The 23,268-nt window shown below is 61.4% G+C and overlaps 1 protein-coding gene across 6 annotated transcripts in view; it reads left to right on the top strand.

Annotated features, from left to right (window-relative positions):
• The window catches only part of NR5A1 (nuclear receptor subfamily 5 group A member 1), a 25,080-nt gene continuing 1,812 nt past the window's right edge, over nt 1-23,268 (top strand). The window contains exons 1-6 of one of the 6 annotated variants that reach the window (XM_025888489.2): nt 1-198; nt 4,018-4,134; nt 4,281-4,422; nt 6,419-7,044; nt 13,627-13,746; nt 15,436-15,583. In XM_025888489.2, the coding sequence (XP_025744274.1) occupies nt 4,033-4,134; nt 4,281-4,422; nt 6,419-7,044; nt 13,627-13,746; nt 15,436-15,583 (1,138 nt within the window). In that variant the 5' untranslated portion in view covers nt 1-198; nt 4,018-4,032. Of the gene's footprint in view, nt 199-1,554; nt 1,577-2,280; nt 2,301-2,404; nt 2,461-2,505; nt 2,694-4,017; nt 4,135-4,280; nt 4,423-6,418; nt 7,045-13,626; nt 13,747-15,435; nt 15,584-23,268 lie in introns of those variants that run through there. The other 5 variants (XM_073905756.1, XM_073905758.1, XM_073905754.1 and 2 more) reach the window with 5 other exon arrangements.

Below are 23,268 nucleotides of genomic sequence, written 5' to 3' on the forward strand. Positions count from 1 at the left end.
GCCCCCCCCGCCAGGGCGGGGAGGAGGAGGACCGACGGACAGGGCCAGCCTACCGTCCGCCTGCCGCCCGCCGTGGCGTGAAGGAGTTCCTGTGTACCCACGGTCACCACTGCCCCACCTGGGCTGCCGGAGCCTTCGCTCGGACCCCTGGTGCCCACTGTCCACCCTCATCCGGCGTGAGAGCTCTCCTTCCGCTCCGTAAGTGAGGGCCTGGGCCCAGGCCTCTAATGGCCAGCCTCCCTCCTCAGTGCCTCCCTGCGGCCTGGGCCGGCCACTGCCTGCTCGGCTGGGTGACTGGTGCCCGCTGCTCTGGGCAGGGAAGAGGCCAGAGATTGCCCCAGACCTGCCCTCCCATCATGCTACCCCCTCTTCTTCCCTGGGCAGCTGATGGGAGGCGCTAGGCCTTTGGGGACAGGCTCCATGGGGGTCTGCGGTGTCCCTCTGTCTACTAGTGGCCGAGTGTTCACAGGGCTGTGTTGGCCCAAGCCTAGCAGTCCATGAATGTGTCCATGGTCCCTGGGTCTGTCTTTGGGTCTCTGGGTATCCTTGCTTGTGGTTCTGTGTTGTCTCCGTGGATTTGTATCGATTTGTGGGTCTGTCCTCAATGTCCATCTGTCAGTTCTCGGTCCGTGGCTGGTCCAGATCGATGTTTCCTTCCCTGGGTATGTGGGTGAGGGTGGGTGCAGTGGAGCCTGGGTCAACTGCAGGGCTCCCAGCCTGGGATAGTGTAGCCTCTGGAGAAAAAGGAGGTAGAGGTGGAGGGAGAAGGGGAGAACCGGCTCTGGGCCCTGCCCCCTAGACCACCTGGGTCCCCAGCCTTGCCTGAGTCCTCCTCAGCAATGTCCAGGAGACTCCAGCCCTCCCCCTCAATCCCCTTCGCTCCCCTACAGAGGTGGTACCCGTCCTGTTTTCCACTTTCTGAGGGCCCCTCCCCGACGGAGTTCTGTTGAGAGGCCACTAGCTCCTCACCTCCAGCTCCGCAGACGCTCGTGTTTCTCAGGGGTCCCATGTGGGGAGTCTGCAGCCAAACTCAGGCTGGGCTCTCTCGCCTTTCTCACCAAGATTTGTCCACGGCATCTTGCAGAACCCCTTCTGCAGGGCCAAACTTTTCCATTTTACATGCGGAGAAACTGAGGTTCAGAGAAGCAAAGTGACCCGGCTGAGCTTGCACAGCAAGTCGGCTGTCTATTCCGCCCTTTCTTCCGCGGGGTGAAAGATAGGAGGAATGGTCTGCGCGGGGTCTCCAGCCTCGGCTCGCAGGACCAAGGTGCCAACTCCAACCCAAGCCGGGTGGCGGGGGAGGCTCGGGTCGGGGGAGGCTCTGGTCGGGGGCCCAGACGAAGTTGGCCGAGGCCAAGGGCCAGAGTCTTCAGATCGGTCGGTCGCGTCGCTGCGCCTGCCAAACTGTGGTTTTTCCACACCTCCCCCCCACCCCCGCGGCCCCCGGCTTGAAGATCGCGGCTTTTTGGCCTTGCTGATCTCAATACCCTTCTCCGCGGAGGGGGCGGGGGCAAGACGAGAGCGGGCCCCTTTCTCTGGTCTCAATTTTCTTCATCTGAAAAATGAGAGTGACGAGGTAGCCTTTCCTCACCCAGAGCAATTGCTCAGCGTAGTCCAGCCCGAGCAACCCCTTTGTCCCGGGGATGCCAGACGCTCCCTTCCCCATCCCCCAGCCCGGGGAGGGGCTCAGAAGGGGAAGGGGGAAGGGGTCCCTCTGTTCTCCTAGCTCCCGCGCCCTCGGTGGCTTCGGGTCCTCGCTAGACCTCGGAGGATTCCCATTTCCGGCCAAGCAAACTGAGGCCTACGGTGGAGAAAGGGTTTGCCCCAGGTCTCCCAGCTGGGTCCTACTGGTCGCTTCCGCAGTGCTAAGGCATGCGTTTTGCCAACACCTCTTGGGTTTATCCGCGTGCCCACCCTTAAGGAAGTCCAGTCATCATTACCGCTTCACAGATAAGCAAACTGAGGACGAGGACGTGTGTGTGTGTGTGTGTGTGTGTGTGTGTGTGTGTGTGTGTGTGTGTGTGTGTCTAGATTTGCTTAAGTCTCCAGTGAGGAAATATGGCAGGGCCAGGGCACGAACCTGGTTTCTAGCCTTGAACCCGTGCCTTGGCCATAGACCCCCACGTTCGCCCTTACCCACTTCCACGCTGCAAAACGACCAGCGCCCCCAAAGTGGCCCTTGCCACGACTAAGCTGGATGAGCAAACAGGGGCTCGCCTCCTGGGTGGCTTGAGGCTCCCAGGAGCCCAGCACCTGCCCGGATTCCGAGGCGCCCGGGCTGGGAGTGGGGGGCCGAGAGGGTCAGGGTAAAGGCGCTAGCCAGGCTGGGTGGCGGGGGAGGGCGCGGGCCGGGCCTCCGCCCCCGGATACCGCACGCGCTGATATAGAGGGGCCGGCCCCTGGCCCCGGCGAGGCGGGTTCGCGCAGCGCGCATTGGCGGCGGAGGGGCCCGGGTCCCAGGTGCGCCTTGGTGCGGCCCTGGACGCGGCGGGGGGTGGGGAGGCTGGGTGTGTGTGTGGGGGGGGCTCCGAGGCCCCGCGCCCCCGCCTCCCCGCCCCCGGCCCGATCGGCAGTCATCGCGGGCAGGCGGCGCTGCGCCCGGGTGCGGCTCATCGCCGGCGGCGGCGCGGCCGGGAGGTGCGGGGCTCCGCGCGGGCGGGACGCGGGGCGCTGCTGCTCGCAGGAGCCTCCAGGTGGGCGCCGGGCCGGCCGCGGCCGCCGTCGCGCCCCTTCTCGCTTCCTGGGCCCCGGCTCTGCGCGCTTCCCTCCTTGGGACTTCGACTCTCCGCCCGAGGTCTCTCCCCGCACCCCCCGCCTCGGGCTCGGTCCCCCGGAGCCCGCTGGGTCTCCACCCGAGGTCTCTGCGCCTCACGCCCGGCCTGCGACTCCACACCCGGCGTCTCCGCTGCGCCCTCCCTCCGCCCGACGTCTCGGTCTCGGTGGCACGGGCCGCGCCTCCCGTTGCCGTCGCTGCCGCGGGCTTTGTCTCTCCCAGCCCCGGGGCCCCGGCGGCTCGGCGCTTTCGGGCTCTCGGTCCGGGGCGCCGTCGTTCTCCGCCTCTCCTGGCGCTAGCCCCCGGCGGCGTCCGACCCTGCGGGGGCCACGCCTCGGAGCCCGGGCGCCCGCGTCCCGCCGCTTTCCGCGCGTCTTCCCGGCCCCGGTCCCCTCGCTGGGCGCCTCCGTCTCTCCAGGTTCTCCCTCAGTGTCTCTGTCCGCCCCCCCCCCCCCCCCCCCCCCGCTGCCGCCTTCTCTCCCGGGCTTCTCTCGCCTCTCCGTGTCTCGGGCTGTCTCTCGCCTACCGCTGTGTCTCTGGCTCTGCGTCTGCCTTTCTCAGGGTTTCTCTTGGGCCTCTGCCTCTCGGTGTCTCTGATCTCTCTCTCTTTCGTTCTCCATCTCCGTGTCTCTCTGTCTCGCCTCCCCCGAGTTTTCTCTGCCCGCATCAGTGTGTCTCTGTCAGTCTCGGATTTTCGTTGTCTCTGTCGCCTCAGGGCACTCGCTCCGTTAGGCAGCGTCGGTCGGTATCTCTCGCTCTCGCTCGGCCCATCTCTCTGTCTCCCCCAGACTCTGTCTCTGTCCCTCTCGTCCCTGTCCGATCCCCAGAACACTCAAGGCCCCACACTGGCCGGGTTCGCCGGTGTCTCCCCCGCGGCGGAGCCCATCTCGTTTTCTCAGAATCGGGGTTTTGTTCTCAGACGAACGAATCCGGATCCGAGCGCACCGAACCGAGGGTCCCGGATCGGGCGCGACGCAGACCTCGCCCGAGGAGCCCCCGGGAGAGGGGGCGGGGGGGGCGCGCGGAGCAGGAGCGGCGGGACAGGGGCGGTAAAGGCCGAGGCGCGGGCCGCTCGGGCCGCATCCCAGGGCGGGCTGCTCAGGGCGCTCGAATGGGTGGCCGGCAACGGGCGCGGTAACGGGGGCGGCGGGGGCAGCGCCGTGGGGGCGGCGATCCCGCGGGCCCCGGGTCTGCGGCGCTGCCGGTCGCGTCTCGCCCGCCGTGACCCTCTCCTCCGTCCGCAGGCGGACGCCGCGGGCATGGACTATTCGTACGACGAGGACCTGGATGAGCTGTGCCCCGTGTGTGGGGACAAGGTGTCCGGCTACCACTACGGGCTGCTCACATGCGAGAGCTGCAAGGTGAGCGGGCGGCGGGCGGCGGGCCGGCCGGGCTAGGCGCTCGGAGGGCGGGCGAGCGGCCGGGACGCGGGGACAAGCCCTGTGGGGCCCGGGGAGAGGGACGCGGGGCCTGGCCGCCTCCCGCAGCTGACTCCGCTCTCCCCTAGGGCTTCTTCAAGCGCACGGTGCAGAACAACAAGCACTACACGTGCACCGAGAGCCAGAGCTGCAAGATCGACAAGACGCAGCGCAAGCGCTGTCCCTTCTGCCGCTTCCAGAAGTGCCTGACGGTGGGGATGCGCCTGGAAGGTGGGCGCGCGGCGCGGCGGCCTCCCACCGCTGACCCCTGGCAGCGGGGGTCGGGGGTGCGGGGGGGCGGTGTGGAAGGAGTGAGAGGAGGGCTCCCGTGGCCTTCCTCAAGTTTCTGGAGCTGCCCTTTGGCCCCTCACGTGGCGGGAGGGCCGGATCTCTGCGGGGCGAGGGGTGAGGAGTGGCTCCGCCTGGTGAAGGGATGCGGGCAGGCTCTGCGGGCTTGGGTCGAGAGGTATCCGAAAGTGAACACCCGGGAGATGACCCTCTCTCCAGCCTCCGAGAGGGTGTGCAGCACCGGGCAGACCTCCTCCCTCTGCAAGGAGACCTACGACACCCCCACTGACACCCAACATCCCCCAGGGCCAGGGCGTTTAATACCTTTATGGACAGAGTTCAAGTCCCAGTGCCACCACGCACAGGCTGATTGACCCTGGGCCACTTCCTTAACCTCTCTGAGTTGCGGATTCCCCATCTGAAAAGGGGACCTAACAGTAGTGTCTTCCTCCTTGAGTCAGTGTGAGGGAATTGTGTAAAACCCTAGCACACAGTACCTGCCATTGTTATTATCATTGTTTATGTTATTACCTGTCCATCATCACAGCCGTCATTCATCCATCCCACCCATCTGTTTGTCCATCCAAAAGTTCGCTCAGGTCGTTCACTTGGTGGATGAAAGTCCTCCCACCATGTTCTTGGGAGGGCCCTGAGAGGGCGAGGGAAGGGGGGACAATTGGTCCCTGAGGACCCAGGCCCATCCCTGCCTTCCCACCCCTCAGCCCAAAGGGGAGGAAAACCTCAAACTTTCTGAGGGTGGACAGTCATAGGCTTCCACCCTGCCGGCCCCAGCCGGGCTGTGCGCTGAGCACGCAGCTGTTGGCTAAAGTTTTAAACAGTGTAGAAGGCCCCTAGTGGCTCTGGGAGCCGCTCACCCCAAGTCCTGCCACCTAGAGGAAGGACTCCTAGATGAGAGGCAAACGTCCCCAGCTCCCCAGCTCCGGGTCCTTCCGGGCCAGGGGAGCTAGTTGTCACAAGTGATGGAGCGGAGGGAGCAGAGCTGGGCTCTTCACGCCTGCAGCAGGAAGACTGGCTGAACGGACCTCCAGGACGCCTCCCCTCCTGGGCACCACCCTCTCCCTCCTGCTCTGTCCCTTCTCCTAGAGCTCAGGGTGGGGTCCTGTCTGAGCAGGGGCTGGGGCCACACTGCAGCTGCAGAGATGCACCTGTTGGGTCCGGCTGGTGACACATTCTTGGCCAGGCGGAGGGACATCTGGTCAGCCAGGGAGGTCCCTTCTCCCAGCTCCGAACCCGGGCCGGCCCTAAACTCCGCTTCATATGTGAAGGCACTGGGGGAAGCCCGAGTCATTTTGCAGTAGGGGTTCGACCGAGTCGGGCAGTGAGTCAAGAAGCATCTGGACACTGGGGACTGGACTGGATGCTGTGAGCAAGGCTGTGATGAGGGCTTGCTTCCTGTCACCATCTCCCTGCTCGGCCTTGTACTAGGCACCTGAACCCGTTGCTGAGTCCCCAGAAACTCTCAGCCTGGGTCACATGGCATGATACCACTCAGCAAGATGAGAGTGGACAAGAGGCAGGACATCTGGGTCAAGGACAGTGGATTCTGCCTAGATGAATCCAGGAATACTTCTGGAGGTGGTGACCCTAGGGCTGGGTGTTTGGCAGGCATGAGAAAAGGAAAGGGTTTGAGGCAGAAAGAATATCAAAGGCGGGGTGGAGGAAGAAGGAGTTGTGCCAAGCAGAGGAGCAGAGAGATAAGGTGGCGTGGAAAGAACATGGGCTCTTGTAAAGGGTGATCTAGGAGGGTAAATAGGGCCTTGAATGCCAGGCTAAGGAGACTGACTTCATCTGTGGGCAGTGGGAGTCATAAAAAGGTGCTGAGCGGGGGAAGTGACACAGTTCGGGAAAGATCTGTGAGTGTGGCTTTATGGCAGGTGGCTTGCGGGGGCTGGGACTGACCCTCTGCTTCTGCCCGCAGCTGTGCGCGCTGACCGAATGCGGGGTGGCCGGAACAAGTTTGGGCCCATGTACAAACGAGACCGTGCCCTGAAGCAGCAGAAGAAGGCACAGATTCGAGCCAATGGCTTTAAGCTGGAGACAGGCCCCCCAATGGGGGTGCCTCCCCCACCCCCTCCACCGCCGGACTACATGCTGCCCCCTGGCCTGCACGCACCTGAGCCCAAGGGCCTGGCCTCTGGTCCACCTGCTGGGCCACTGGGCGACTTTGGGGCTCCAGCACTGCCCATGGCCGTGCCCAGCACCCACGGGCCACTGGCCGGCTACCTCTATCCCACCTTCCCTGGCCGTGCCATCAAGTCTGAGTACCCAGAGCCCTATGCCAGTCCCCCGCAGCCTGGGCCACCCTATGGCTACCCAGAGCCCTTCTCCGGAGGGCCTGGTGTGCCCGAGCTCATCCTGCAGCTGCTGCAGCTGGAGCCAGATGAGGACCAGGTGCGGGCACGCATTGTGGGCTGCCTGCAGGAACCAGCCAAAGGCCGCCCTGACCAGCCTGCGCCCTTCAGCCTCCTATGCAGGATGGCTGACCAGACCTTCATCTCCATCGTGGACTGGGCACGCAGGTGCATGGTCTTCAAGGAGCTGGAGGTGAGTCCCTCCTCCCTCCTGGCTGGCCGCTGGGTCTGGGGTGTCCTCTTGGGCTGCCAAGCCTCAGTCCCAGTTACCCCTTGGATGGAGCTGTCCCGCCCACTGGCTGCAGGCAGCATCGGGGCACAGGGCGGCCTTACTCGGGACACTGAGGAATGTTTCTGGCCCATCACAGCCTTCCTTGCCCCTCGCCCCCTCTCCCTCACCCCTCCTGCCCTCTTTCTTTCTCTGTTTCTTGAGTCTCTATTTGTCACAGACTCTGCTTCTTTATCTCTGCCTCTGTCTCTGTTGTCCCTCTCTCCCTGGTGTGCTCTCTCTCTGCATCTCTGTTTCTCCAGCCCTCTAGGTCTCTATTCCTTTCTCATCTGGTCAGGGTCTCTGTAGGCATTTATCTCTCTTCCTCTGAGACCCTGAGCTCCCCCAAAGGACTAGCTGAGTCTTTTGGAGGCTGTCTCTGGCTGTCCTAGCCCGGTGTCGAGAAGAGGATGTGTCCTCCCATTTGGAGAGGCCACCAATCCCTGCCAGCCTCAAATGTCATAGGTGGGGGTCTTAGTGTCTCAGAGTTTGGAATGCTTATGGACGTCCTCCTTCCCAGCTAAGGTGAAAGGTCCTGCTGTCCCTGCATCTCTTGTGCACGATGGTTGGTCTCACATGTGTGTGTGTGTGTCCATGTGTCTGTGTGTGCAGTGGGGACTAGGTCGGGGATTGTGGGGCCTGTCACTGATCTTCCCAAAGGAGCCAATCTTCCTTGTTTGCAAGGCTTTCCTTCCCCTGGATTGAAGTACCTGCAGCTAAAGTAAGCAAGAAAGCCACAGGGGAAACTGAGGCCAGATAGGGAAGAACTTCCCAGCCCTCCTGCCTGGCGGTTTGAAGGGCCCAAGGCCTGGGATCTGCCCCTCTGGTGCCCTGGCTCCCTGTGAATGGGGTGCTCTGCCAACCTCTGAGGCCCCTCGAGCCCAGGCACGGCCCCGCCCTCCTCGTTGGCCTGGGCACAGACCCGTCTTTAGTCCAGGCCGGTCGCTGTTTGGCTTTCCCCGGCTGGCCTCCCTGGCTATTCCGGGGCTGGATGTAAACAGCAGGGCCCGCTGCCCTCCCTGCCCGGGCCACTGCAGCCTTGAGCAGCATTGTCAGCGCTGACGCCTGGGCTTCCTCCAGGGGCATGTGGCCGGATGGGCCGGGGGCACTGCCTGCCTGGGCTGGGCATGGGCGGGATAAGACAGAAGGTGGGCACTGCGAGCCCTTGAGGCATCGTGGGGCTGGGGCCTGGGTTACCCTGGGGGTCAAGAATTGGTGGTGATGATTCCTGCTTCGACGATGGAGGGTCTGGGGATGTGCCCCTGTATCTGCCGCAGGGTGGGACTTCTCACCCTTGCCCCCTCTTTAGGCCAACCTCATGGATGGGACGAGAGGCAGGGCCTTGAACGATCCCATCTGCCTTTCACTCCTGGCTGGAGGCCCTGGTTGGGGATGAGGATCCCAGGACCCTTGGGTTGGTTGCCAGCCTCCCCTCCAGACTTCCCATGAGCCCCCTGTGCGGAGGGGAGGAGGAGCAGAGCATTCCTGGCTTTCCAGAACCCTGGATCCAGGGGCAGGGCACTTCCTCTGGCCGCCTTCCTAGTCTCTTGGGGTTTTTCACGCAGGATGGGAAGTGCTTTTGTCCCAGCTTTGCTGAGTGTTTTTTCCTGCTTCTGGCTTCTCTGTGGTCCAAACCTTCCTGCTTCCCCTTCCCAGAATCTCTGAATTGAGCCCAGGAATATGAACCATGGTCACCATCCTCTGTAATGGAGCCTTGCAGATAAGTACCAGCCCAGCCCTTAGAGGGCCTCCTCATCAGCCATGTGGAACTTCTTTCCTACTGGTCCGGCAAGCCCTGGCTGGTGTCTGTTTGCAAAGCCAGAGGTGGGAAAGCAGAAAAACGGGAATGGTGCTGAGTGACCCTGTTCTCCCTTCTGGGTGACCATTCACTGCCCGCCCCACCCCCACCCCCCAGGCAGAATACATCTTGGGAGACAGAAGTGCAGAGCTCTCTCGCTCTGAGAGTGGGGCACTTGGGCTGGGCAGTGGCGACCTTGGAATGAATTGGACCCAGGAGGCAGCCAGGCTTTTGGAGGAGACAGACGGGCACACAGATGATGCCAATGCAGGCCGCCCAGGGCTCTGGGAGCGATGGAAGGGGGCCGGTGGGGCCCAGCAGCAGCGCAAATGGCTCTATCTAAGGAAATGAGGGGTTTCTTTGATCTCTGCCTTTCCAGAAAGCAGTCTGAGAAGGTTAAGGACATTCCAGGAAGGGGGAACGGCATAGGGAAAGGCCTAGAAATGTGAAAAGGTGTCATGTGCCAGGGAGTTTCAGGTGGTCCTCTGTGTCCAGGGAGGTTGGCAGGGTCAAAAGCAGAGCTTGGACCAGGAGCCAGGGCTGGAGGGGGGGCCCCCCATCCTGGGGCAGGGAGGACTCCTACCACAGAGCCTGAACTTTCCCTAGAGGCCACTCAGCCCCCTGTGATGCTGACGACATCTCGCCGCCCAGGGCCGGGCCTGGGGTCCTTGCTGAGCTGCCAGGGATGCTGCGAGCCTGGATGCCCGCTTGGGGTTCTCCTCCTCCATTCTCTCTACCGGCTTAGATGTCCCTCTGTCTCTGTTTTTCATCTCACCCAGTCGCGGTGTGTTGGAGTTGACAGTGACAGGGAAGTTAATAACAAAGGCCAGGGTCAGAGAAGCCTGTGTTCAAGTTCCAGCTCCATCAGCTCTGCCACCTGCCACGGGCGTGACTGTGGGCAAGGGACTGCTCCTCTGGGCCGCGGTTTCCTTGTCTACAAAATACGGGGGGTTGACATAACATCAGCCCACAATGCGTGCCTGCACCTGTAGCGAGGGTTTAGTGAGCCTGGACGGGCCGGGAGTCCCGCACAGGGCGCAGCACATGGGAGCGCTTGGTAGGCTGCAGGGTAGCTCCTTTCCTTCCTGTCCGCGCCGCTGCTGTCCCCTGTAATCTCTATTTGCAGGAGGTACTCGGGTCTGGCCAGGAGGGGTGAGAACGCATAGGCCGTCCCCATGCTCCTCTGGGCACTAGCGTTCTGGAAGAAGCTGCGTGGCCACCTTGCCCTGGGCTTAGAAAGCAACTGTGTAGCAGCGTGGTGGCAGAGACCCCTGTCCCTGCTCAGGCTCTGCTCGGTGGAGGGCAGTGTGTCGGCCCAGGCAGTCAGCCTCCCTGGACAGTTCCCAGGAAAGGCAGGCCGGGAGGACGCCAGATAGGAATCAGGGAGGGGGAGGTGAGGGCCAAGAGTGCCTAATGACCCATCTTGACATCACTTCACCCTTAACATCCAACTCGGAGGCCCCCGACTGGCAACAGATTGAACTGCTCAGATATATGGTTTCATTTAAACAGCAGTAACTCTGTCAGTCTTAGGCTGACAAACGATGGCCTGCCAACCACTCGGCCAGGAGAGCACCGTGGCCGGCCCGTGGCATGTCAGCTCCTGGAGAATTACAGAGCCCGCTGGCCTTCGGCTGCCAGACGGATCAGACCCCAGGGGGCTCCGGAGGGGGGCCCTGCTGGGAGGGAGGTCAGCCCAGCACCCATAAATACCCCTTCTCCAGGGCAGGCTGCAAAGTGTCAAGGCTCCGGGAAGATAGATGGCAGACCAGCAGGAGGGGTGGGCGGCTGGTGGCTGGGCAGACAGGCCAGGCCAGCAAGGGACCCCAGAGCCAGGACGGCACATGTCCTTGTTCCCCGGGGTGCCAGGGAGGTCCGAGGGCAGAGGAGGAACCTTTGCTTCAGGAGAAAGCTAAGGAAGGTGAAAACCACCCTCTTTGGTTAAGTGAGCCTCTTAGCCACCTGCTTTCCTGTGGAGAGGGCTAGCAGCTAGGGCCTTCTGGTTTTCTTTGAAATAAAAGGTGTGTGTGTGTGTGTGTGTGTGTGTGCGCGCGCGCGCGTGCGCGCACACACGCTCTCATCTGTGTGGGCAGTGTTTTGGAGTTTGGTGTCTTTATGTGTCCATCTGTCCATCTAGAGGAAGAGCAAATGAAGAGTCCGTTTGGCTGGGGGTAGATGGGAACTTCAGCTGGGGCAGCATCTGCAGGAGAGTCCACCATGGGCCCACAGAGCCTTTCACAGCGGACACCCCTGTGCTCATATGTCTTCTCTAACCAAAAGAGGGAGGGTTTATTTTTCCAATTTCTCAGAACAAAAAATCAGGGCGGAGGAGGTTATTTGGCTGAGTGGGGACTCAGAGGGCACAGGGCACCAGGGCTTAGCCAATATTGCATCTCTCTGCCCTGCCGCCCCTATCAGCCCCGTGGGCAGGGCTGCCCCCACTCCTGGGGTCTGAGGTCTGGGTACAGAGTCTGCTGCACCCAGGGCTTGGCCAGCCGGGTCACTGTGACCCCTCTTGCTTTCTGCCCGAAGCTCAGCATGCTTATCTCCTAATTCTCCCCCTTATCTCTCACGCTTCCACCTCCCCACCCCCCTGTTCCTTCAAGCCAGGCCCAAGGGCCCCAATGGGGGGTGGACAGAGCCCAGCCCCGCACATCCTCCCTCCCGCCCTGCCTCCATCTGGGTCGCCCAGGGTAGGCCATCGACTCCCGGTAGGCACCTTCTACTCGGGCCTGGGGACTTCCTGGCGAGCTCCAGCAGCCTGGCCCTATCAGGGCCTCTGGTTACCTTAGGCAAGCCTCTGTCTCCTTATCTGTAACATGGGCAGAACGTTGATAGGACGCGGTGAGGAGGCCGGGGCGGGTGTGCTGAGAGTGGCTCGGTCGCAGGTGCTCACGGAGCCTTGCCTCCCTCCTCGGAAACTGGTGGGGAGGCCTCCTGCCCGTGGTTCTTCAGGGATTGGCCACTTCCTGAGGAGAGATAGGCGAGATGTCTCTGTGATTCAGCCTTGCCCGGGCCTTAATCTCTCCTGGCCCCTCCAATCCAGGGCTAGCTGTGGCTGAGCCTAGGGCCCCAGCTGGGCTTCTTGCTCTGACAGGAGCTGGGCTCTGGGAAGCACTTTCTACCAGGAGAGAAGGGGATGAGGTGAGCAACGGAAGATGGGGGGCTGGGGACTCAGAGCAGGACAGAGACAGGCCCTCCCTCTTGTTCTCAGCCACCGTGGGCCGGGGAAAGAGTGGGCAGGTGAGGCCTGAAGGAAGCCTGACTGTGTGTCTGGCTGCTCACTGGCTCTCGGTACACTTGTTCTCGCCCTACCCTCCATCGGCCTGAGGATGGGCCCCAGGCTGCCCCCAGGGGAGGGGGGAACTGAAGGGAGGAGGGGGCTCCTACCCCCAAGAAGAGAGAGCTAGTCATTGGGCATTGCCAGTTTCCCTCAGGCCAGGGGCTGCCTGGATCTCTCTGGCCCCTGGGTTGGGGGTAGTTCCTCTGTGCTCCCCTGTGCTCCCTGTGCCTGTCTTGGGAGCACATATCAGTTGCTCACCAAACCCCTTCTCTGGGAGCCCAGTGATGGGCTGGAGACCAACCCTGCCTCCCCAGACCCCACAGGTACTTGAGGGAGGCAGAGGCATGAATTGGTGCCAGCAGATGTGGCAGGTGCCACAGCCAGAGGATGTTGAGGGCGCTGTGGAAGGAGGAGGGATTGGGGAGAGCTTCGTGGGCGAGGTAACAAGCATGCCTGGGTGAGCGGGCTGGGTCCTCTTCCATCCCTGGTGGTTTAGAGCATGGATCAGGAACCAGATGGAGCAGTGTGACCTCGGGCAAGTTACTTGACTCCTGGGGGTGTCTTCTCTCCATAGACTGGGGATAGCAACTGTCCCAGCCTCCTGGGGTCATGGGGCTGCAGCACAGTGCCTGGTAGCTGTCATAGTTTGCACTCATCACGGGGCAGGCCCAGGAAGGTGCCCACCCAGGAAGTACCTGCTGGGCCGATGGCGGCCGGCGAATGAGCCGCAGGTGCTGGGAGGGACTGGCGTCCATATTGTGTCTCTGTAGGCTGACCTGCAGTGTCCTGGGCAGTTCCAAACACCCAGGACACTGTAGAGGGTTGTGGACTGAGAAGGCCAACCATGGCTCTGGCCTGGCTCTACCTCTTTGTGATCCCAGGAGAGTCCCTCGCCTTCTCTGGGCAGCAGATTTTCATCTAAACAATAGAGGTTTTGGCCAGAGGATCTCTGAGGGCTCTTCTGGCTCTGGCATCCCACGGTCCCGAGTCCCACTCGCCATGGTCACGAGCGTCCACTCTAGCCATACTAGAATGTTGTGACCCTCCGGGGCGGAAGGACTCCCCCCACAGGGGCAGTCCCTGTCCTTGCACTGGGTGCCTCACTTTGCCCGCTTCACAGATGAGAGAATCGAGGCTCAGAGGGCTATAGAACTTGCTTAAGGTCATATACCTTGTAGGAACAGAGCCGGGGCCTAAAGCCAGGACTGTCTGAGTTCTGAGCACCTCCACTGGATCTTTTTTTTTTTTTTTTTTTTTTGCTCGATCCCTGCAGATAGGCAAAAAGGGCACGGAGAGGGGAAGCGGCTTGCCCAGGTCACATATCCAAGTGAGCCTCGGAATCATGAGCTGGGAGGAGGCGGGGTGAGAGGAAGGTCCCTGGCTGCACCTGGCTGGACCCTAGCCCCACACGTGCTCTTCCCTCCAGGTGGCCGACCAGATGACACTGCTGCAGAACTGCTGGAGCGAGCTGCTAGTATTTGACCACATCTACCGCCAGATCCAACACGGCAAGGAGGGCAGCATCCTGCTGGTCACCGGGCAGGAGGTGACCAGACCCTACTGTGCCCTGTGCCATGCCCTTAAGGGTGCTTCCGGAATTCTGAGCCCAGAAGAGACCCTAGGCCTCTCCAGGGCTGGCCCTGGGCACCCCAGTGTCAGCCCTTTCCCCAAGTTCATGCCCAACCTCCCTCTGACCAGCCCTGGCCCTGGCCTTGACAGGTGCCAGCCCCTAGAAAGCAGCTCAGGGATGTGGGGAGGGTCAGGGAGGCTCTTGGAGGAGGTGGTGGTGGCCCTGGGTCTTGAGAGAACAAATAGGGGTCGGTCAGGTCATAAAAGGTGGTGGGGGGCAGTCCCACCCCCACCACGGCAGAGGGGACAGCATGGATGAAGGTGCACAGGAGGATGTCTAGAACTGCCGAGTTACCAGAGGCTGCTAGTATGTGGGTTTGGGGGGGCCAGGAGCCCTGTGAGGTGAGAGGTAAGGCTGGGGACAGACCCTGAATCCTGAGTGAATGAAGGAATGGGCGAAGGAATTTGGGCCCCCCGCCCTGCCCCAGAGCAGGGAATTAGAAGCCCTAGGCTAGGAGCTGGGAACTCCTGAAATCAAGCAGGGAGCCACGGGAGAGTTTTAAAGTGAGGAAGGGCTCATCCAGGTTGTATTTGAGGAAACACACAGAGGGGGCGGGGTGGGGGGTGAGGAAGTCGAGGCCATTGTGGAATGCTGGGGACCTGGGAGGGGGCCGCTGAAGGAGGAGGGCCCCCAGCTGAGGGAGGAGGTGTGGGAGCAATGGAGGGAAAGAGGGAGAGCAAGAAGAGAGGTTGGATGCCGGGGTCTAGGCTGGCGGGGGGAGCACGGGTCCTGAGGGGGAGACAGGAGGAAGAGTGGTTAACAGGTGCTCTGGGCGTGGGAGTTGGAGGCTGAGGCCCTGCTCTCCATCACCTATCTCCAACCCAGGCCCCCGGTGCTCGTGCTCTGTTCTCACCCTGGGTGTCTCAGGGCATCCAGGGCCCGGGAGTGCTGGTCCCAAAGGCATGACTTGGAGGCCACCTGTGAACGCAGACAGGAGAGTCTGAGGGATGAGCGTGTTTGTGTTGGCCTGTGTCAACATGCGGCCGAAGTCTCTGAGGCCATATCTCCCCACGCGTAAGCGTGTGGTTGTTGAGTTCTGCCTGTCACCATGTGTGGGAATTCATACGTGGGTGCGTGTCTGTTGCGTTACCTTGTGAGGTGACCGTACACGGGCCTGTGTGTGCGTGTGTGTTCACTTCATGAAACGGGTGGACCGCCCTGTGAGTGTGTTCATGGGTGTGTGAGACTGGGAGCTGAGGTGTGACCACATCCCCAGCCTGGGTGCCCACGTGTGGGCGTGTGGGGCCCTGGGCAGTCCCGTGGCCATGGGCACGTGGATCCGGGCAGACCGGCCCCGACCCTGCCCCACACCCAGCACGACGTGGCGTTTGCTGCAGATACCAGGGCGCCTGGCAGCAGCTGTTTGCGGGAGAAGGACCCTTCAGCTGTCCCTCTGCACCCACCTGCCCAGGGCCGGCTCGGCGGCCGCCGCGCGAGGAACCCTGGGAAGGCGGGACCCTTGCTGTGGCGCTCGGAGGGCTCCTGCGGCGCTGGGAGATGCTGCCCCCCACCCCCCCCAGCCTCCTCCCGCCCCCGGTCCCTAATCAGAGCCCCCGCCCCGGCGCCCGCCGCGCCCGCCGCTGACGCTGACGTCCGCCCGCGCAGGTGGAGCTGACCACGGTGGCCGCCCAGGCGGGCTCCCTGCTGCACAGCCTGGTCCTGCGGGCGCAGGAGCTGGTGCTGCAGCTGCTGGCGCTGCAGCTGGACCGCCAGGAGTTCGTCTGCCTCAAATTCCTCATCCTCTTCAGCCTCGGTGAGTGCGTCCGGCCCGGCCTGGGGCGGCGAGGCGGGGGTCACGGAGGTGGTGGGCCTGGGCCTGGCTCGGTGAGGCTCTGCCCCGGAGGGGGGGGGGGGCGGCGGCTCCGCTGGGGGCAGGGACCGGGGCCTGCGGTGAGTAAGGGTAGGAGGGGACAGGCCTGGCTCTTCAAGTGGCGGTTGTTTCCTCTCTGGGCCTCAGTTTCCCTGTTGGAAAGTACAGAGGACCAAGACAGTGTCTAAGATTAGCCCTCTGTGGGACAAGGACTCCCGAAAATTCGGTAAATTCCTGGCTGGAAGCCCCAGAAAAGTGCCCAGGTCACCTCCGGAAAAACGCCTGTGTGATTTCGGGAGCTTCTGTTCCCTGGCTCCCATCCTGGGGTCCCTGTTTTCTCGGTTCCCTGCTCTGGGGGGGGCAAATTCTGACTCTGGGCTCCCCAACTCATTCATTCATTCATGTATTCATTCTACAAACACCTGCTCAGCATCTGCACTCTGCAAGGCACTGCGGACACGGGGTGAACAAAAAAGATCCCCAATCCATATTGTCATGGAGCCAACCTTCTCTCCAGGGAGAGGCAATAAGGATAATATAATTAGTAAGCTATAGAAATGAGTGAAATGATTAGTAAAATGTACCGCCTGGAAGACTGTGAGCAGGGCTAAGGAGGAGAGTAAAGCAGGGAAGTGGCAGAGGGTGAGCCCAGTCCACCAGCCCCACTCCCCAAGTCAGGGGTCTCCCTCTCATCGCCCTCCTGACGCACCCAGCCCCTGCCGCTCCAGCCTCCACCCTCCTCGGTGCTCTCCTCAGGCTGGCCTCCTGTCCTCCCTCACCTAGCAAGCCATCCGTGCCTTCCCCGGGTCCAGCAATGTTGTGAACATGAACGTGTCCTTGCTGTCAGGTGGCTCCCAGTCCGGTATAGGCCTCCAGCTAGTGCTGCAGGGGCGGGGACGGAGATGGGGGACCCGGAGTGGGGAACAAGGGCTCTGCCTAGAAGGCTTCCTGGAAGAGGGACATCTGAGCAGGGCCTTGGAAGATAAGCAGGAGTTTGCTGGAAGGATAAATCTTTTAGCAGAGGTGTAGATGGGATGTAAGGTCAGAACAGAAGGGAATGAATGCCTCGTCACTTGGAGAGGGGCAGGATTCAGATGTCCTCTTTGTGGTAGATGACCTCATAGCCCCAGTCTGGCAAGGGAGCGCCTGCCCGAGAGTGGTGAGAGCTGGGTGGGATGGGGGGTAACTGATGAAGTGTTGACCGTGGGAAGCCCAGTCCTCAGGCTATGGCCATGTGACTGGGTACCTGAGCCAGTCTCCTGACTCCAGCACAGCAGGCTGGTAGCTGGAGGGCTTCTATGCAAGGCTACAAGGCTTGGTAGGGGACAACCATGGTGCGGTGTGGAGACGGACTCTTGGGCAGCCAGTTAGGACATGTGGCCTGGAGCCCGTGGAGGGGCCTCAGGGGTCCAGGCCAGGCTGGCTTCAGCTGGGGGAGGCCCCCTCTTTCTTCCCTCCAGTGGTACCCGCCTCCCAACCTTGTCTCTGTGAGCTGTCAGGCTCTGGGAACTGGCTCAGCCCAAAGCCATGGTGGTGTGTGGTTTGGGGGCGTGGAGACTCCAGGAGTTACGTGCATGTTTGTGCCTTTGTGTCTGCGCCTTTGTTTTCACACATGCGCAGACTATGAACTTTCACAGGCTTTTTACATGTCATGTTGTAGAAAGAATCTGTATGTAACTGGGGAGTGATGCGAGATTTGGAGACATGAAGGATTTGGAGTGCACATAGAATTGGAGTGTGGGGCCCGTGATGGTCAGGGTGGTTTCTTGACCTGAGCCCCATCAAGAGGCCTCCAGGGAGGCCCAGAGGAGGGGTGGGTGGAAGGTGGCCTGCCAGCCACCAGCCTTCTTGGCCAGCCCTCCCTATAGAGCAGGTGCCATGTTTTGGCTTTCTAGACCCCACCAGGGCCCGAGGCACACCCCTGTAGCCCCTGCCCCTCTTCCAACAAAGCCCTGGGCGCTGGGGACCGCCAGGCCCAGTACAACTCTGGCCTCCAGCAGACGATAAATCCAGGGCTTCTCCTTGTACGGGGTGTAAGGGTAGCAGAGCCGAGCCCAGCCCTCTTCCCCCGCTCTGGGTGAGTGGCCATGCTCCGAAGCCTCAGTGCCGGCCCCTCCTTCTTGCTAGTCTTCCCCCTGTTTGCCAGAGTCGGTAGCTGGGGCCTGAGAGACAGGGACTCCCTCCGGTGCTTGGCTGGCATAGGCTGGAGGGGCCGGATGCAGGAGAGAGCGTGCATACATATGCGTGTGTGTTCACACGTGTGAGGCAGGGAGTGACAGTGGTTAGGAATGGGGCCTAGGGACGGACTGCCTGGAGTCTAAATCTGGACTCTCTCTCTGGCTGTGTGCCCTTGAGCAAGTCACTCCCCTCTCTGAGCCTCTATTTTCCCATCTGTAAGATGACCATCATAATAATCTTTAATTTGCTATGAGGATTTCATGAGGGAATTCCCCCAAAGTGCTCAGTGCACGGTCTGGCCCCTTGGGATATGCATCGGTGTTGTTTCTCTCCGTTACCACCAGTGAGCAAATGAGCAAATGAATGAATGAGGTGACTGGATGATCAAGTCAGTCCCTGTCTTCATGGCTTCTGTGTCTGGCACAGTGCCTTATCACAGGGAGGCGGGTCTGGCCGAGCTGGGTAGGGGGGACGCCCAGCCCAGCAGGTCAGAAACTAACTCTAGTGAGGCTGAGCCTGGGAGGAGGCGGAGGAGGCCCCAGTGCCTGGGCCTGCCTGAGCTCCTGGGAGAACAGAAGGAGAGGAGGCCAGGTGAGGTACAGGGGCTGTTGGGTGACAGGTTCCAGGAGGAGCCTGAGCAGGCCAGTGTGATCACGGTTGGACCAAAGAGAAGAAACCACCCACACCTAAGATATCAAGGAAGGCTTCTTGGAGGAGGGGCCTCTGAGCTGGGCCTTGCAGTATGAGTAGGAGTGTTCTAGGTGAAACAAAGCAAGCGGCAGCAAAGGGCTGTGCAAAGGGATGGGGAATCCTGGAAGTCCGCTGTGGTTGTGGGGCAGGGAGGGGCTGGATCGGAGGCTGGGGAGGCGGGCAGGGACTGAGCTGAGCAAGGCCTCGAATGCCAGGCCAAGGACCTTGACCCTTCCCTTGGGAAGGCTTTTCAGCTGGAGTAACATGATCGCATTTGCATTTTAGCAAGGTCCTTCTAGCTGCAGCATGGGAGAAGGATGGCAGGTGGCAGCCCAGAGCCCTGCAAGAGGCTAGCCCCGGGGCTGGAGTGAAGTGGACAAGTTTGGGCAAGATGAGGGGGAAGATCTGCCCAGAGTCTGGAAGGGCGGTGGGGCTCTCCCCTGTTCCCCGCTGCCAGGCCCCAGGAATAGGTCCCCAAGGGACCTGGAGCCCAGAGAGGGACGGCCACTTGCCCTTAGACCTCCAGCTGGCACGCTGGGCATCACCTCCCTGGGCTGGGCAGCCTCATCCCCTGTGACGACTGTCCCCCCCACTCCTCCCCCCCCCCATCGCCTGCAGCCCCCTCAGCGCCTCCTGCCCGCCTGCCTCCGCAGAAGGGTGCCATTTGGCGTCTAAATAGCCGTCTCCCTGCAGGCGTGGAGGCAGGTAAGGAGGTTTAATTAAAATTAGTGCCTCTCTCCTGGCAATCGCGGTGTTTATGAAGATGGGCCCGGCTGGCATTGTTCCGGAGAGGACTTAATCGAAGCTTAATGGATTGACCTAACATTCGATTTCCTGACTCCCATTGAGGCGGCCGCCGCAGCATTCCCTTAAGCGTTTGCAATTTACCCACTGCTCCGCGCCAACAAAAGGCGGCCTGAATAGCAGCCCCACTCGAGGGGCCATTGTGCGCGGGGGCGCCTGCCTGAGTCACCGCTATTGGGACAACATTCTTTATGCCTCGCTGGAATGAAAGGATTATTCAAATATTCAATTAAACCGTGAAAAGGGGGCTTTTCTGAGAACCCGGGGGCCCCCAGCTCCACAGCGCTAGCAGGCTGCTCTCCGAGGTGGGGGTGCCATCTCCCAGCCCCCTCCCGCCTCCCACCTCCAGGATTGCTGGAGCTGAGCAGGCTGGGGCGGGGGTGGGGGGGTGGGGGGGTGGGTACACGCCGGGCTTTTCTCCCCCATGCCCATCTCCAACCTGTGGTGTCCCGGGGCCCAGAGCTGGGCAACACAGATCAGGTCCGGCTCTTGGGCACCCTGTGAGGTGGAGATTCGTGTGCCCCCATTTTGCAGATGACGGGGAACAGCTCAGGGGGAGGGCCTTGCTCAAGGTCACCCAGTTGGTGGTGGAGCCAGGATTTGAACCCCCGACATATTAAGGGGGCACCTCCAGGTCTGTGTGTCCCCTGCTCCCGTGTCCAATGGAAGAAAGGCATGGTGTTCAGTGCAGTGTTGGCTCTGTCCCACCCATTATCGCACAAGCTTCACGACAGTCCCTTTAGTGGGGTGGGCGGGGAGGTGGGAGAGGGGGCATGACTTGACAGTGGTCTCCTCCAGGGTGAGGAGGAAGAGGAGTCTGGAGTCCAGAGCAGCCTCGGAAACCTAGGATCCCAGGGGTCCTTGGACAGGACTCCTGGATCGGACGAAACGAAGTTTTCATGTCCTGCCTCCCAGGAATCGACGTCCAAGCCTGACCCCGCCTGTGCTTACCCACCGGGCTTTGGAGCCAGGAGACCTGGGTTTGCATCCAGACTCTGGCACCTGCTGGGTGTCCCAGGCACACCCCACTGTCCCTGCGCCTGGGGGATGCCCTTTCCCGCCTCCTGGTTGTCTGTGGGGATTAACTGAGCTAGTGCACGATGCCCGGCGGGTGCCTGGGAAACTGGGTGCGCCTACACTATAGTCATCAGGGCTTAACTGGTGACTGCTTCCTTCCCCCAGCCCTGTAGCCCACCGCATGGGGGCGGTGGGGGTCTCCAGTCTGCAGAGAGCTGAGAGATCCAGAGAGCTGCTAAGAGTGGGGGCTGCCCCTGAGCGCTGTCCTTGTTCCGTACCCACCCCCTGCACTCCACCCCATTGTCCCTGGTACGGTGCTGCGGTGCTGTGGAGAACAGTAAATCCTGGTAAAGCCGAGGCTCTGCTCCTCGCAGCCCCCTCCCACTCCGGCCTCTACTGCAGCACCCTAGCTCATCCTCCTCCACCCCAGCTGTTTCCTCTGGGCCCCCTTATTGCTGTGTGGCCTTGAGCTCATCCCTACCCTTCTCTGGACCCCCAGCTTCCTACAGTGCATTGCTAGAAGGCAATGTCAGGAGAATTGCCCAGCCTGGGCTGGGGGTGGAGGGCAGGGGGCAGTGGGGAGAGGTGGGGGTGGGAGGTGAAGGTAGACAGGACCCTATGGGATGAAAAGAGGTTGGGACAGGGACGGGGTTGGTAGTCACCCCTTGTGCCTAGGAGGCCAGCTTCAGAGAGCGTGGGGGCTTCCCGTGACCTTTGAGTGTGTCTGGAGTAGTCCAGGCTAAGGAGCAGGGCTGCAATGCACAGTCGAAGAGGTTGTTCACTGCACAAGGGCACCTAGGCAGGTGATGAATAGGGGCTGACTTCCAGCTTGTATGCCCCTCGCCATACTGTCTCTGCGGACAAGGGGGAACTTCTTCGTAATTGGCACAAAGGTGCCTTATGGGCTCATGGTGATCCTGGGGAGGCAAGGAAGAAAATGACCCTGGCTCACTTACTGAAGGGAGGTGAGGGGGCCAGGGGTGGGGGTGGAGGACTGGGGCCAGATCCTGCCATACGCCTTGGGCCCAGCTCAGGTTTCCCTAAATCCAACTTTGGACAACACAGGCCTCAGCAGGCGCACCGGGGGCGGCTGGGGATCAGGGTTGCCAGGAGCATCAAGCCCTCCTGGCGCAGTGGGTGTTAAGAGGGATTAGAAGGGCCAAGGGCTGCACATGCTGGGCTCCAGACTCCCCCGCAGCCACAGAGGGGAAGTGGACGGATGACCACTCCCTGAACCCCCGGATGCCATATCGCAGGCCAGGCTGGGCTGGATTTGGGGGTGGGGGACCGGTTCTGTAGATTCCTGCTGAACCTCAGCTGCCAGGCAGGGCACCAGCTGGGGGTGCTGCCCGGCAGCTGAGAGACACCTGCCAAGCAGTGATGAGGACTTGAGTGACAAATTGACCCTCTCTGGGTGCCCCTGGGGTCCAGACACCTGTGCAGGCCCTGGCACTCAAGCTCGTAGCCCTGCAAGGTGGGCATGCCCCGTTCACAGAGGCAGAAGGCCTTGCAGGCCAGGAGGGGACAGGGCACAAAGCCGCGGCTCCTAACTGGTGGGCTTAGGATTTGAACCCCAGTCAGCCTCATTTCAAAGACATTTTATTTTTCATGTCTTCGCTGGACCTCCACTGGGCGTGCAGGAAGCACTGGTCACACTCCCCTGTCCCTGGCACAAGTGATCACCGGTCCACGCAGAGCTGACTGCCCTCGTCCCTCCCACAGGCGGCCACGCCTTCACGTTTAACTTGGATTCCCTGTTAGTCCCTGTTCTTACCTAATGTGCGTGCTTCTGCACAAGCATGTTTAATTTACGTAGACGCCTTTGCCTTGTGGATCTCATTCGAGAATGAGATCCTCCTTTTCTGTTATTTTCCACCGAGCTCTAGGCTGTTAAAGATCTGCCCATTTGCTCTGTGGTAGGTCTGCTCCCTTGCTTGTGTCTACCTCGTGGGACCCCCTAGATGCTGCTGTGGCAGCGTCCTCATGCCCCAAGGCTCCACGAGGGAGTCTCCTTGCGGTGCTAGAGGCTCTTGGTCAGTCACAGGGTAGACCAAAGGAGTGCCTGTCGCTCTCCAGAATAGGGCCACCAGTGCCTGAGCCTGGCAGCTGGGAGATGGGACCTTTGCAATCACAGCGTGCCGGCAACTGATGGTGCTGATGGTGACCACTGTGGGGATGATGGCAACAGGATGGTTTTTTTGGTTGGTTGGTTGGTTGGTTTGAAGTAGGTTCCACGCCCAGCGTGGACCCCAACGCGGGGCTTGAACTCATGACCCTGAGATCAGGACCTGAATGGAGATCAAGAGTTGGATGCGTAACTGACTGAGCCGCCCAGGTGACCCTGGGGCTGGGGATGGTGTTGACCATGGTGGGGTGAGAGTAGAGGTAATGATGGTGACATATTGGCCTTCTCACGTGCCCGACACTGTTCTCCATGCACTTTCCACCGCCCAAGTCCCTGAATTCTCCCAACAATCTTGTGAAGTAGGTACTCTTGTCACCGTTTTGCAGGAAACTGAGAAGTTGAATCACGTGCCCGGGGAGATAGCTGGTGAGGTTGGGGTGGTGTTGGAGGTGATGGAGATGTTCCTCGTGACCAGTGGGGTAGTGGCAGTGGCAATAATGATGGTGACAGGTGATCATGGTTGGGTGGGCGATGGTGGCAGTGGCCGTGTTTGGGATACCTGCAGAGAGGTCGGCGTCGGTGACCACTGCCGACGGTGGTGACAGAAACGGTTGGGTTGATGGTGGCGGCAGTGGCCACATTTGGGAGGGACACGGGGCAGTCAATATCGGTGATTGCTGCTGGTGGCCGTGCTCCCCAGCCCTGATGATGGTGGTTCCCGTGGCGATGGGAGGCCCGGCCATGTCCTTGACGGTGGCAGCGCCTCATCTTTGGTGCTTCTAGGGGATGTTGGTGTTGGTGTTGCCGGTGACCG

The sequence above is a fragment of the Callorhinus ursinus genome, unplaced genomic scaffold (genome assembly GCF_003265705.2).
Source record: "Callorhinus ursinus isolate GAN/ISIS: 27379988/994484 unplaced genomic scaffold, GSC_fseal_2.0 scaffold24, whole genome shotgun sequence".
Classification (NCBI taxonomy): domain Eukaryota; kingdom Metazoa; phylum Chordata; class Mammalia; order Carnivora; family Otariidae; genus Callorhinus; species Callorhinus ursinus.